At 40.9% G+C, this 12,833-nt stretch overlaps 1 protein-coding gene across 1 annotated transcript in view; it reads left to right on the top strand.

The window, feature by feature from the left end:
- Window positions 1-12,833, top strand: part of ESYT3 (extended synaptotagmin 3) — a 56,480-nt gene that overhangs the window by 24,328 nt on the left and 19,319 nt on the right. Inside the window, exons 6-10 of the mRNA XM_026647765.2 lie at window positions 450-539; window positions 3,901-3,956; window positions 7,523-7,643; window positions 9,318-9,479; window positions 12,342-12,424. Coding sequence (XP_026503550.1) covers window positions 450-539; window positions 3,901-3,956; window positions 7,523-7,643; window positions 9,318-9,479; window positions 12,342-12,424 — 512 coding nt within the window. The remainder of the gene's footprint in view (window positions 1-449; window positions 540-3,900; window positions 3,957-7,522; window positions 7,644-9,317; window positions 9,480-12,341; window positions 12,425-12,833) is intronic.

Here is a 12,833-nt window from a genome sequence, read left to right as displayed (position 1 = left end):
CTTCTGAAAATGGGGCTTGGGGTCCGAAGTCACTTGGATATATTTTTCAAAAGCACCTAAGAGAGTTAGAAATGTTTTGATGTTTGTGGTTTGTTTTTTTTAAAATGCCGGTGGAAAAGCATTTCACTTTGGATTGCCTCTTAACATAACTCGTTACAAACTAAGTAGATGTTGTTCCAGCCCAAGCTTACCACTGAAGTTAGAGAAGAGAAATGCTCTCTGAATTCATTGCTCAGATGGGAGGGTGGGAGGACCCCGGCGATAGAGAATGGGTTTTGAGAAGAAGTGTATTCTATGATATGGAGTCTTGATGTTAGGGCCTAGAACTCTGGAGTTCTATGTCCCATTTGTGTGCTTTGACCACGCATCTCTCTAAATGAGGCAGCAGTTCAGGTTCATCCTGGCCGTTACCTTCAAACTAACGTTTCCCTCCTCTGTTCTCTTCACAGTTACATGGAACATTACGGGTGATACTGGAACCTCTCATCACAGATGTGCCTTTCTTTGGAGCCATGACCATGTTTTTTATTCAAAAACCGGTAAGTCTGTAGTGAATTCCATTCTGCAGCCTGATTGACCCTTGATCTTTGCTCATATGACAGTGAGGGCCAATCTGCCTTTTAAATATCCATCTGTAATAGCTTGGTTACTTCCCTGCCTACTATGTAATACTTAAAATATTATTTTGAACAATAAAGTGCTTAAAATAAGAATGTTACTCTCTTTAGAGATCTAGATAATGAAGGATGTTCTTGTGCATTTTGTTCTCCTACCGTGTTGTATGCCAAGTTAGTCTTTTTAGCTTCTATGAATGCACAGACTCCCTAGTGACTGTGGTAGATGGTCTTGCAATAAAAGGCATATGGATGAACTATTGACAGATTATTAATACAGTTAATAAATGCAGCCATCTTAGGCGCCAGTCTGTGTTAGCCTTGCATTGAAGGCCTAATTGTGTAACCTTGTGAATGCCACCTGTTGTGAATTAAATCCCACCTTTCTCTTCCTAGTGACGGCTTATAGCATGGCTCACTTTTTTTTTTTTTTATGTATTTCTGGATCTTTTTTTTTTTTTTTTTTTTTTTTTTGCTTAAGTGTAAAGGTAATTAGACCAAACGCACACAATATGTGGGTCACACTTATAAATTCTTCCATGAAGCATTGCCCTTTGGTTGGCATTAGCTATAATGAAGATACTTCAAGTTCCTAGTGACTGTAGCACAGTACAAGACTAGACAAAATTCTCCTGCTACCCCCACACAACACCACTGAATTCAGTGTGCGGAATGGTTGCAACAGCAGAATTTTGATCATTATGTATTTTGGGATTATAAGGATTCATGGTACATACCATGGGATTATCCAGTGGTGTCTGGTATAGGCTAAGAAGAACATAGCTGTGGGGAGGCGGCTAGATGTGGAGCTGATTATTGGCATCTGGGGAGTGGATTTGAAGAAATTTTTGCTACTGTGTGCCTCTGTTGTAGTCACAAACTAAAGCGGATACTATGCTAAATCCATAAGTGACTGTATAGGTTGGCCATGTTGCTGGAGAGGGTATACTAAGACACCAGTATATTTTACCAACATTAAAATATTTCAGGCAATACAACTAATATGGTACATAACTAAGAAATGATTAGCCCCAGCAATCTACTACTTGCATGAGATGGCAGCTGCTGGTCCTGGGTGCTGAGTAACTTTGGCAACAGTTCAGTAAGACAAAAATGGTGTTGGACGTATTGCCAATGGCAAGACTGAAGGCAAAACAAAATCCAATGAGAGGCATAAGTGGCGCATAGGCGGGAGGGAAATCCCATTGAGCAGTAGCGTGAAGCAAAAATGAAATCCACTCTTCTGCTGAAAAGCCCTGTATTACTAAAGATCCTTGCATTAATCAAGTGGATTAGTGCATACATGAGGTCATTGCCTCAAAGAACTTAGTTTTCAGGGCAAGATCCTCAGCTGGTGTAAACTGAAGTTAGTGGAGCTACACAGTTTACATGAGCTGGGGATCGATCTTGCCCTTGGAGTAGAGGCTTAATAGAGGAAACCTCCATAGACTAGTAAAATGCAAACTTAAAAGTTAGAAATGGAGTGTTCTGGCTCTGGGGGTTTTGTTTCAAACAAAGGAAAGGTGCAAAGGAAGGTGGTAGAGGAGGGGTGTGTGTGTGTGTGTGTGTGTGTGTGTGTGTGTGTGTGTGAACAAGGCAGTGGAAGGTAAGTTGGACTGCATGACATGTAGGCAGTGCTAGACTTTAACATGTCAAATAGATTCCAAACTCTATCAGAAAAGTTAGCTGTACAGCAGAGGGACATGATAAATGTCACATTTATGATCCAAGAGGGGGAGAAGGTAGCAGCAGTTATTGAGGATGAACTGCGAACATTCAGTTCAAATACCTGTAAATCTTTTGCTGTATTCCATATAAGGGAGAAGAACTTAGTCACGTCTCAAACAAAACCAGCTGCTCTGGTCTAGTCTGAGCTTGTATGAGGATCCGTGAAACTCCATGGACTCACTGTAAAACCAGTTTTCTAAGGCCGTTCCAGAGAGTTATTGCAGTGAGTCTTGCTACTCTGGACTGAGTGTTTGTCTGGGTTCCCTTCAGCTCATATGTGACGTTGCTGGGTCACTCTAGCCACCCACGAATGTGCTTTCTGAACACATCTCTTGTTCAAGCTGAACTAAATGGCATGGCGCAGTTGGAGAATGGCCTCAAACTGAGGTGTTCTCCAGGGTGTGTGTGTGGGGGAGACACTTGATTCCTTAGTAAGCATCTAGCAAAAGAAGTGTGCAAAGTCCATGATAGCTCCCTTCAGGATAGGAGCAGACACAAGCCAGTTGAGGATGCCTGCCTGACGGCTGATGATCGTGATGCCTAGTTAATCTGTGGGGATGGAATCCGTGATGATGGTGGGGTGTAGTAGTGTGACTTTATCAGGATGAGTTTGAGAAGGTCACATGACTCACTACGGCTTCACCACTTATAAGTAATCAGTGCTCATCTGGGATGACTCGCATAAAACATTTATACCACGCTGCCCAATTGCGTGTTCTGTAGCTTCCGCATATATATTTAAGGCACTGCTAAAATAATTTCTGAGCATCTTTAAAAACATTGGGCCATATTTCCAGGGTCACTCAGTTACCTTGCCTGTTGTTAGGGCCGTCCTCTTTAAATCCCTCTGCATGTAAAGCCCATTGCCTTAGTTGGATCTGGTCCCACTAAAACAGCTCTTTCTAGCTAACTACATTTCTGACTCAGCAGAGCCATGAAGTAGTGGATTTTAAAGCTGTGACTTTTATTTTTTATTTTTTATTTTTTTTAATGATGGCTCTCTGAAGTTGCTAGGGTATTTGGATTGTTGGAACATGTCCTATGGGAACTCAGCAGGTGATCAATTAATGTATCACATGGCTCTGTAGCAAACTCTTCCATGTGTGATTAGAAATGTAAACACCACACACATTTGGATGGACTATACACCCTTGTGCTTCAGTGCATGAGGTAATTAGGAAGGCACTTCCCCGATGGGTGGATTACCTCACAGTTTTCCACTACAGGATTGCTTACATCTTTGTGTGAAGCATTTGGTAATGGCTGCTCTCAGATGGAACACTGGACTGACCCAGTCTGCTGCTCCGATACAAGATGGCAATTCCTATGTTCCTAAGTCTTTGGAGGATAAGGCCCAAAGAAACCCTGACGCCAGGTCTTGGCAGTTCAAATAAAGGAGGAAATGTCTCGTTCTCAGCCACTGGTTTTTAGGTGTAAACATAATCCAGTTTGTTTTCTTTAGCTGGATATGTCTTGTGTTTTTTAGGCTCATTAATCACTTGTTGCAAATTCATTAATACGGTTCAGTTTGGGTTTTTTCTTTTCTTGCTTACTGTAGTACTTGGAAGTCAACTGGGCAGGCCTGACCAACCTCCTAGATGCCCCAGGAATTAGGTGAGCATTCACTTCTCTTCTCTATTTATTTATTTATTTATTTATTTATTTATTTATTTATTTATTTGGAAAGAGGCGGGATGGGAGGGGAACTCGTATAGAAATGAACCCCTTTCTCTAGAAACTGAGCCAAAGGATTTTCAAGAACTATGTATCTTAGGGCTTTATATTGTTGTCCATAACAACAGTAGCCAAACAATCTGCAAAATCTGAACTCAAAGCTCTATTGCTCTTCTACCATTTCATCACGTTTGAGGCTCATGAAGGAAGTATTATGGCTAGCCAAATCTCCTGTGAAAAGTCACAAAAGACACTGAGGCCATAACAAGGGCTACAATTACAAAGCTGGCCTTCCTTTCCACACCTGCAAATATTATTTTGCATTGTTAGTTTATAATGACAGATATCCAGAGTTAAGGGATTTGCACACTGTATTTATTTTGAGGTGCACAAATATAAGGCACCTATCCTGGGCTTTGTGTACTCTATTGTAGTTTTATTAAACATGGAATCTATTTTTAAATCAACAACAAAATCCCAAATGGCAGAAATTCCCCTGCTTTTTCCCAAAACAGGTTATCAACTCCTCAGATTCCCAAAAGAAACACAACAAAGTTGCCCCAGCCCTTCCCAAATGCAGGCGGTATTGGGTTGATTGTTTATATTTAAGTTTCACAGTGAATGTGCATATCTCTCTATTTGGCTCCACTACTCTGGATTTTCAAGCTGTTCATCAGGAACAAAGACGCATTTCCTGCTTCAGAGTTTTGTCAGCTTAAGCAGAAAACTGTTCAAGTCGCATGGAAAGGAAAAGTAACCTACCAATTGGTTACTCGCAAGTCATTATTTTTAAACTAAAGATTTTTAGGGGCTGCTTTTCTATCTCCTCCTCCTCCTGCTGAAAAGGACTTAGGACCACATGCAGACACTCTTGTGCATGTTGAGTAGCTGCTTACTCCACTGAATCAAATGGGACTGTGCTGCTACTCAACGTGAGTAAAGGTATCCAAGCCTTTCGATGTACGGTGGCAGAGCGCTCCCTTTGAGGCCAGAGCAGCTGTATGCCCTGGAGTTTGCCCTGGGAGGAGATGTCCTTTTAAACTTGGGAACGAATCTCTTTTTCCTTTCCGATGCAAATTCTCTTAAAACCTTGCAGGAAAGGGCTGCACATGCTGCACATCTTACAAGCAACAATTCATTTGGCTCGCTGCAAAATGCTGGAGCCTGACTGCTTCACTCCTTCCTACTTCCCTTATAGTGGCTTAAATATAGAAAAAACTCTGCTGATCATGAAAGCCTTATGAACAAACACGCCTGGATGTGAAACACGCTGAAAGACTGGTTGAACCAGAACTCTTCCTTTAAATGATTTATGGGGAAGAGTAAAGAAATATGAAATCCTGCCTAGTCATTTACTTGTTAAAAGCTACACGTAGTTGGATTCAGGTCCATGCCAAAATTCACATGATTTCATAACCTTTCTGTTGGTGGGGGGGGTTTGGGCAGGAAATCCCTGTCCTGTCATCAGACTGTCTGTGAGCTCTGCATTTGTACTGGGCAGGGCATGGGATTTCAGCCTTCTGTTCTGGTCAAACTGTGCACTGTGACCAGATCATGGAACAGCCTTATCCAGCATATTCCTGGTTTTGCTAGCACTTTACTTAGCAATGAGATGAGGTGGGGAGGGAGTGACGGTGGTGTGTTTTGTTTGTTTGTTAGTCTTTTCTCCCTTAATGGTATCCTGCCCTGTAGGTACAGACTTGCTCATGCCAAATAGCTGTTCATTGAAAGCACTTCATTCACCATTAGTAAGTGGAGAGCACTAAAATGTATGTTTCCTACACACTTCTGGCTACGTGGAGGTAGGTCAAATGCCTGTTCTGCAAATACAGCAATAGAGGGCCAAGTATGAGGCTAGAACTGAAAGATTTAAAAAAAAAAAAAAAAAAAGCATTGATTTTACTGCATTTCATAGATTCCATAGGGTTTAAGGCCAGATCATTCCAGTCTAACCTGTATATCACAGGCTATTAAACTTCACCCTGTGACCCCTATACTGAACCCAATGACTGTGGCTAAAGCATATCTTCCAGAAAGGCATCCAGTCGTGATGTGAAGACCTCACAACATAGAGACGCCACCATTTCCCTGGATAGTTTTGTTCCAATGGGTTATCACCCTCACTGTTAAAAATGTGGGCCTTATTTCCCATTTGAATTTTTCTGGCTTCTGTTTCCAGACATCGGTTCTTAATGTATAACGAAACCCAGCAAATTCAGCTCTGATGATTGATTACAGCAAAGTCATTTATTCCTAGAGACTTGCACATGAAATGAACAATTGCTGCTCCTTGAGTCTGCGGCTCCTGTGACTTGATGGGATGCAAAGGATCTTTGTGCTCAATAAAGATCACATGATCTCCCTGAAACCATTTATTTTTAAAAGGTGACATAGAGGGGAGTGGAGGGGGGGGAAGGAGTTTGTGCCTTTTTGTTTTAATTCTTTATAATGTATAAAGACCAGAGTGCTTGGAGGAGATGTAGATTGTTCCATTGGTTAATCATCCACCTTTTTTTTTTTTTTTTTTTTTAAACTTGTCTGGCTTCAGCTTCCTATTTACAATAATGTTTACTTTTTTTTCTTCAATGAATCTGGCTTACGAAAGGGCAGTATTGGAGTCCAGGCTCCAATAATTTGTCTGCATCACAAAAAACAACCTTGCAACTGATTCTCTTTCTTGGCAGTCTTAGTAGAGAAGCTAAGGGGTGAATGGAAGCTGAATTTCCTAAAGGTGGCTATTCCAAGAGGGTATAGATTAAGGCAAGCTGGTGGGGAAAGGTGGGAGAAGCTCATATTACTGTACATGCAGTGCTTATTGAGGGAATACATGGAGGGCTTCAGTCTCCAGGGCTGTCAATCCAACAACTTTCAACATAAGGATAAGCTGGGGATCAAATTCTATACAAGGAGGCTCTAACTAAAGTCACCCATGGCCTCATGCATGGATCCAAGGTCAGAAATTGTCATTTTATGCTGATGTGAAGTTGTCACTTTTTTTTTTTTAGTTCTCCAAACTCCAAATAAAATACTCCAAAGTTGTGGAAACACTATGAACATGTGTATTCCCAAAGTGGTGCAAAAGAGACCCCGGATTTGAACCCTCTTGTTCCCATCTCATCCTGCCTCCTCTTTTGTATCATCTTGTTTATTATTTAGACTTCTAAGGTCAAATTTCCAGCCAGCTTTTGTAACTGCAAGATTTGGATGCGCCGCACTGCAGTTGTACATGCAAATAGCCACTTGTATGCACAGTTCTGGATTTGCACATCCAACTCAGTTATGCATGTGTAAACATAAATTTTGTGCCCTTGCATGTGCACAGATGGATGAGCAAGATCACAGATTAGGACTGAAATCTTGGTTCTTTCCTCCTTTTGAGAGTTGAAGGCATTCTCTTTCAAGGCATGGAGAAGGCAGAATGATCACATTTGCAGTGTCTTTTGTTGTAATTGAAATCATGACTTCTTTGTGTTTTTTTTTTTTTTTTGTTTAAATTTTCCCTTCAGTTTAATGTCAGACACGATAATCCAAGACCTGATTGCTGCCCGGTTGGTGTTACCAAACAGAATCACAATTCCACTGAAAAAGAACATGAAAATTTCCCACCTACGATTCCCTATCCCATATGTGAGTGTTTTCTGAGCTGGATGATGTAATATATTGACACACAATCAGCTGAATATGCTGTACGCTAAGACCGGGGGGGGGGGGGGAGAATGCATTAACCCGCTGTGCACACAACTCATCAATCTCTAAACTGTGGGAACTAGGATTGTTGACATGACCCCAGTTGACATTGTCCACCTACCAAAACTGGTTGAAGCATGATAGCGGGTATCTGTTCAGATTGAAAACACCAGTTACTGCAATACTGAACTGTGGTGCAGTGCCCCAACTTTAGGGGAAAGCCTGCTCATACCATGTATAATACCAACCAATATTTCTCTCCCATTCATGTCTATTAAAACTGAATGAAGTCATCTCAAATGTGTGTAGGAGAAATCTGAGCAAATGGTGCTAAAGGTGCTGGATACGGAATGCTGTGATAGTAGTAGTTGATAGGCAAATATCTCTATCTAGTGCACCCATCACAATGGTGTCTAGGTACTCTTCATCTCTGACCCCACACTGAGTTATATTGCAGCAATATCTTCTACATCGGGGGTAGTCAATAGGTGGACTGCGGGCCAAATCTGGACTGCCAGATGCTTTTGAACAGATCCTGAAATCTTTTCATTTACAGTACTTATAATCGTTATTGTTGGGGTTCTTTTATTATTTTCTTCTCTGGAGGATGGACCTTGACTGTACCTTTTGACCAAGAAATTTGGACCTTGACAAAAAATAGACTACCTATGTTCTACATAGTCCTGTTCTGATATTCATAGAGTATCCCCAGTAGTTTTAAGGTACAAAAGCATAAATTGGCCAGATGTTCCTCTTGGTCTTTGTATATCCTGTATATACAGTAAATAAGGCTTGTTTAAGAGATTAATCAGTGACCTCCCTTACCAAATGAAAGCTTTGGGTTAATGAAGGAATATGATAAATCTTGCAGTTTGTGCTTGATTTGTACGCTAACCCAGCAATTCTTTCATTAACAGTGAAAGAGCTTAAATAACAAGTAGGAAGGCATAAAATCACAAATCTTTTTACGAAATAAAATATCTTACAAAAATTCATCCAAAACATTGTCAAATGCAAATCTCTCTTGAATATACTATAAATATTCTAGATATTGGGGAAAGTGAGGGAAAATGGATAGGTGGCTGTTTTCCACCTACATTTAATCACCAAATGGAAGTTGAAGGGCCACCTCTGCGACAACTAATCAAAAATATCATACACCTTTCCAGTGGATGCTATTTTTTGTCCTTCCGGGCTCTGGCCCTGTGGGAGAGGAGCACTTCTAAAGAGGTCCGAGCATGCTCAGTTCCCTATGAAGCCAGTGGGAACTCAGTAGCTCAGCACCTTGCAAGATCAGGTCCTTATTTACAATTGTGTGTATAGTGTAGTGTCAACCGGAGATCTTTCCTGCCCAATTATAACCATATGAAGATAGCCTACGTTAGACTGTGCCTCAGTAGAAACTGCTCTCTTCTAAGTAAATGAAATTACACATTAAAAATGTTTCCTGTTTTACATCTGTTATGTAGAATGTTCTGCATCAAAATACCATGGCAGCCTTGCTTAAATGATAATTGGAACCAACACCTGAAATAGCTATTTTAAGAGGCAATGTATTGAAATTCTCAAGAGGCCTGTGTTTTCATGTTGATCTGTGATGCTTGTTTTGTTCAGGGAGTAGTCAGAGTTCATCTACTAGAAGCTGAAAACCTTGTCCAGAAAGACCACTTCCGGGGCAAGTCTGACCCTTATGCTATTCTTCGAGTTGGCTTGGCGCAGTTCCGAAGCAAGACCATTCAACGAAATCTTAATCCTATCTGGAACGAAATGTCTGAGGTATAGAATCTATTGATCTTTCTAAACATATGAAGTTGTAATGTTTGTCTGTATATGTGGATTATACTTGGTTTGGGCACTTTTTCGTCTGTCCTTCAATAAGTGCTTGGAAGGTATTGGAGACCTTTTTTTTCAGAAGTAGAGAAAGTAAGCAAGGGGACAGCCATTTTAGCCTTGATTCTGACCAACAGGGAGGAATGGGAAGCGAATCTAAAGATGGAAGGCAATTTCAGTGAGCGTGATCATGAAGTGATAGATTTCATAATCCTAAGGCAAGGAAGGAGCGAGGGCAGCAAAATAAGGACACTGGACTTCATAAAAATCAGACTTGAACAGACTCAGAAAACGGGTAGGTAAGGTCCCCTGGGAAGAAAATCTAAGGGGAAAAGGAGTTCAGGAGAGCTGGCAGTTTCTCAAGGGACAGAATTAAAGGCACAACTGCAGACTGTCCTGATGTCTTTTCTTCACAGCAAGAATAGTAAGAGCCCAATATATGGCTCCATCAGGAGCTCTTCAATGACCTGAAAATTGAAAAGGAATCCTACAAAAAATTGGAAATATGGACAAATTGCTAAAGCTGAGTACAAAGAGTAGCACAAGTAGGTAGGAACAAAATGAGAGAGGCTAAGGCACAAAATGGGTTCCAGCTAGCCAGGGCCACAAAAGGCAGTAAGAGGTTTTATTAATATGTTAGGAGCAAGAGAGACACAAAAGGAAGTGTAGGTCCTCTATTTAGCAGGGAAGGAGAGCTAATAACCGATGACCTCAAGAATGCTGAGGTGTTTAATGCTCATTTTGTTTCTCTTCACTAAAAAGGTTAGTGGTAACCACATACTCAATACAATTAATATTATCCATGAGAGAGGTGGAATGGAAGCCAAAATAGGGAAAGAACATGGTAGACTATCTTGATAAAATAGATGTATTCAAGTGGGCAGAGCCTGAAGAAATTCATCCTAGGGTACTTAATGAACTAGCTGAAGCAATCTGGGAACCATTCTCAATTATCTTTGAGAATTCACGGAGGACTGGGGAGGTCCCAGAGGACTGGAGAAGGGCAAACATTATACCCCTTTTTAAAGACGGGTACTAAGAGGATCCAGGGTATTATAGACCAGTCAGCCTAACTTTGATACCTGGAAAGATACTGGAACAAATTATTAGACAATCAGTTTCTAAGAACGTAGATGATGATGATGATGATAGTGTTATAAGGAATAGCCAGTATGGATTTGTCAAGAACAAACCATGCCAAACCAAGTTTCCTTCTTTGACCTTTTGGCCTATTGGATAAGGGGAAGCAGTAGATGTGATTATATCTTGATTTTTAGAAAGGCTTTTGACACAGTCCCATATGACATTTTTCTAAGCAAACTAGGGAAATGTGGTCTAGATTAAATTACTACAAAGTGGGTGCACAACTGGTTGAAAAATGGTACTCAGAGTAGTTATCAATGGCTTGCTCTCATACTGGGAGGGCATATCTAGTGGGGTCCTGCAGAGGTCAGTCCTGGGTCTGGTACTAATCAATATTTTCATTAATCACTTGGACAATGATATGGAGAGTGTGTTTTATAAAATCTGTAGGTGACACCAAGCTGGGAGGGGTTGTAAGCACTTTGGAGGACAGGATAGGAATACAAAATAAACTTGACAAATTGGAGAATTGGTCTGTAATCAACAAGATGTACTTTGCACTTGTGTTTATTGAATTTCTTCCCCTAGACAGGAAAAATCAAATGCACAACTACAAAATGGAGAATAACTGGTTGGACAACAGTCCTGTAGAAAAGGATCTAGGGATTATAGTAGATCTCAAATTGACTTATTCAGTGTGCTAGTTGTGAAAGCCTAATATTCTGGAATGTATTAACAAGAGTTTTGTATGTAAGACATGGGAGGTAATTGTCCTGCTCTACCTAGCACTGGTGAGGCCTCAGCTGTAGTACTGTGTCCAAATCTGGGCACCACACTTTAAAAAAGATGTGGACAAATTGGAGAGAGTCATAGGAGAGCAACGAAAATAATAAAAGGTTTAGAAAACCTGACCTATGAGGAAAGGTTAAAAAAAACTGGGCATGTTGAGTCTTCAGAAAAGATGACCGGGGGTGGGGAGGGAAACCTGATAATCATCTTCAAATTTGTTAAGGTCTGTTACAAAGAGGATGAGGATTGGTTCTTCTTGGTGTTCACTGAAGGTAGGATAAGAAGCAATGGGTTTAATCTGCAGCAAGGGAGATTTTAGAAAGGGAAAAACTTTCTAACGAATAAGGGTAATTGAGCTCTGGGATAGGTTTCAAAGGGAGGTTGTGGAATCCAAATCGCTGGAGATTTTAAAGAATATCTTAGGCAAACACCTGTCAGGGATGCTTTAGGTTTACTTGGTCCTGCCTCAGTGCATGGGGTTGGTCTTGCTGATTTCTCAAGTCCCTTTCCAGCCCTACATTTCTAAGATTCTGTGATTTCTCTCCCCCCCCCCCCCCCCTTGCCTAATTGTATTGGAACTGATGGACTATTTTTATGTTACCAACTGAACTGACAAGTTAACTAGTATCTTCGGAACCCCTTAATCAAATGAGCAGATGTTTGCCCTGCAAACTTGACCCTGGCCCCTGAACTGACATATCAGTTTTCAAGCTGATCTATGTATGTGAATTTTAGACAAGATGCAAACACATCATGCTTATGCTGACCCTGCATTAGCATATATATATATATATATTTCCTCAATGTACCCTGGGAAGTACTGCACTCTTGTCACTAGCCTGAGGCTTTTGATGTGGCCTGTGAATATTTGTCTGTTTGTCTGTAAATCCTATGACTTTCTCTCTTCCTCTTCTTTCCCCCCCCCCCCCCCTGCAGTTTGTTGTTCATGAAGTGCCTGGTCAGGACTTAGAAGTGGACTTGTATGATGAAGATCCAGATAAAGATGACTTTCTGGGCAGGTGATGCACATAATTTCCTATTTCTCTTTTCAATAGTACGGGTATGATCAATTTTTCAAAAGCAATCCCCTGTAATAATAAAGGCATAGATAGGTCAGTGGTGGTTGCTCAGTGAGATGTAAACCTTATGAGAAACATAGCGGCTTCTTGTAAAATAACTTTGGGGGGTGGAGCCTTCCTCCTCTAGGTTTCTAGTTCTAATCCATCCCAGACTATTCATGATGAAGTACCTACATTTGGATGCTGTCCGATCACTGATGTATGTGAAACTAATGTGATGCTCTCAGTCAGGTTCTTAATAGAGAGGGGTCCTGGTCATAAACAACCACTGCAGTTGGCACTTTTTTGGCCTTCCTAGAAGAGACTAAGATTCTGAAATTAGCTGAAGCCTGAGCTCTGCAAGCCAAGA

This window comes from Terrapene carolina, unplaced genomic scaffold (genome assembly GCF_002925995.2).
Source record: "Terrapene carolina triunguis isolate 2854851 unplaced genomic scaffold, T_m_triunguis-2.0 Scaffold62, whole genome shotgun sequence".
Taxonomy (NCBI): domain Eukaryota; kingdom Metazoa; phylum Chordata; order Testudines; family Emydidae; genus Terrapene; species Terrapene triunguis.
Note: the sequence above shows the minus strand (reverse complement) of the source record. Positions and strands in the feature narration are given on the sequence as shown.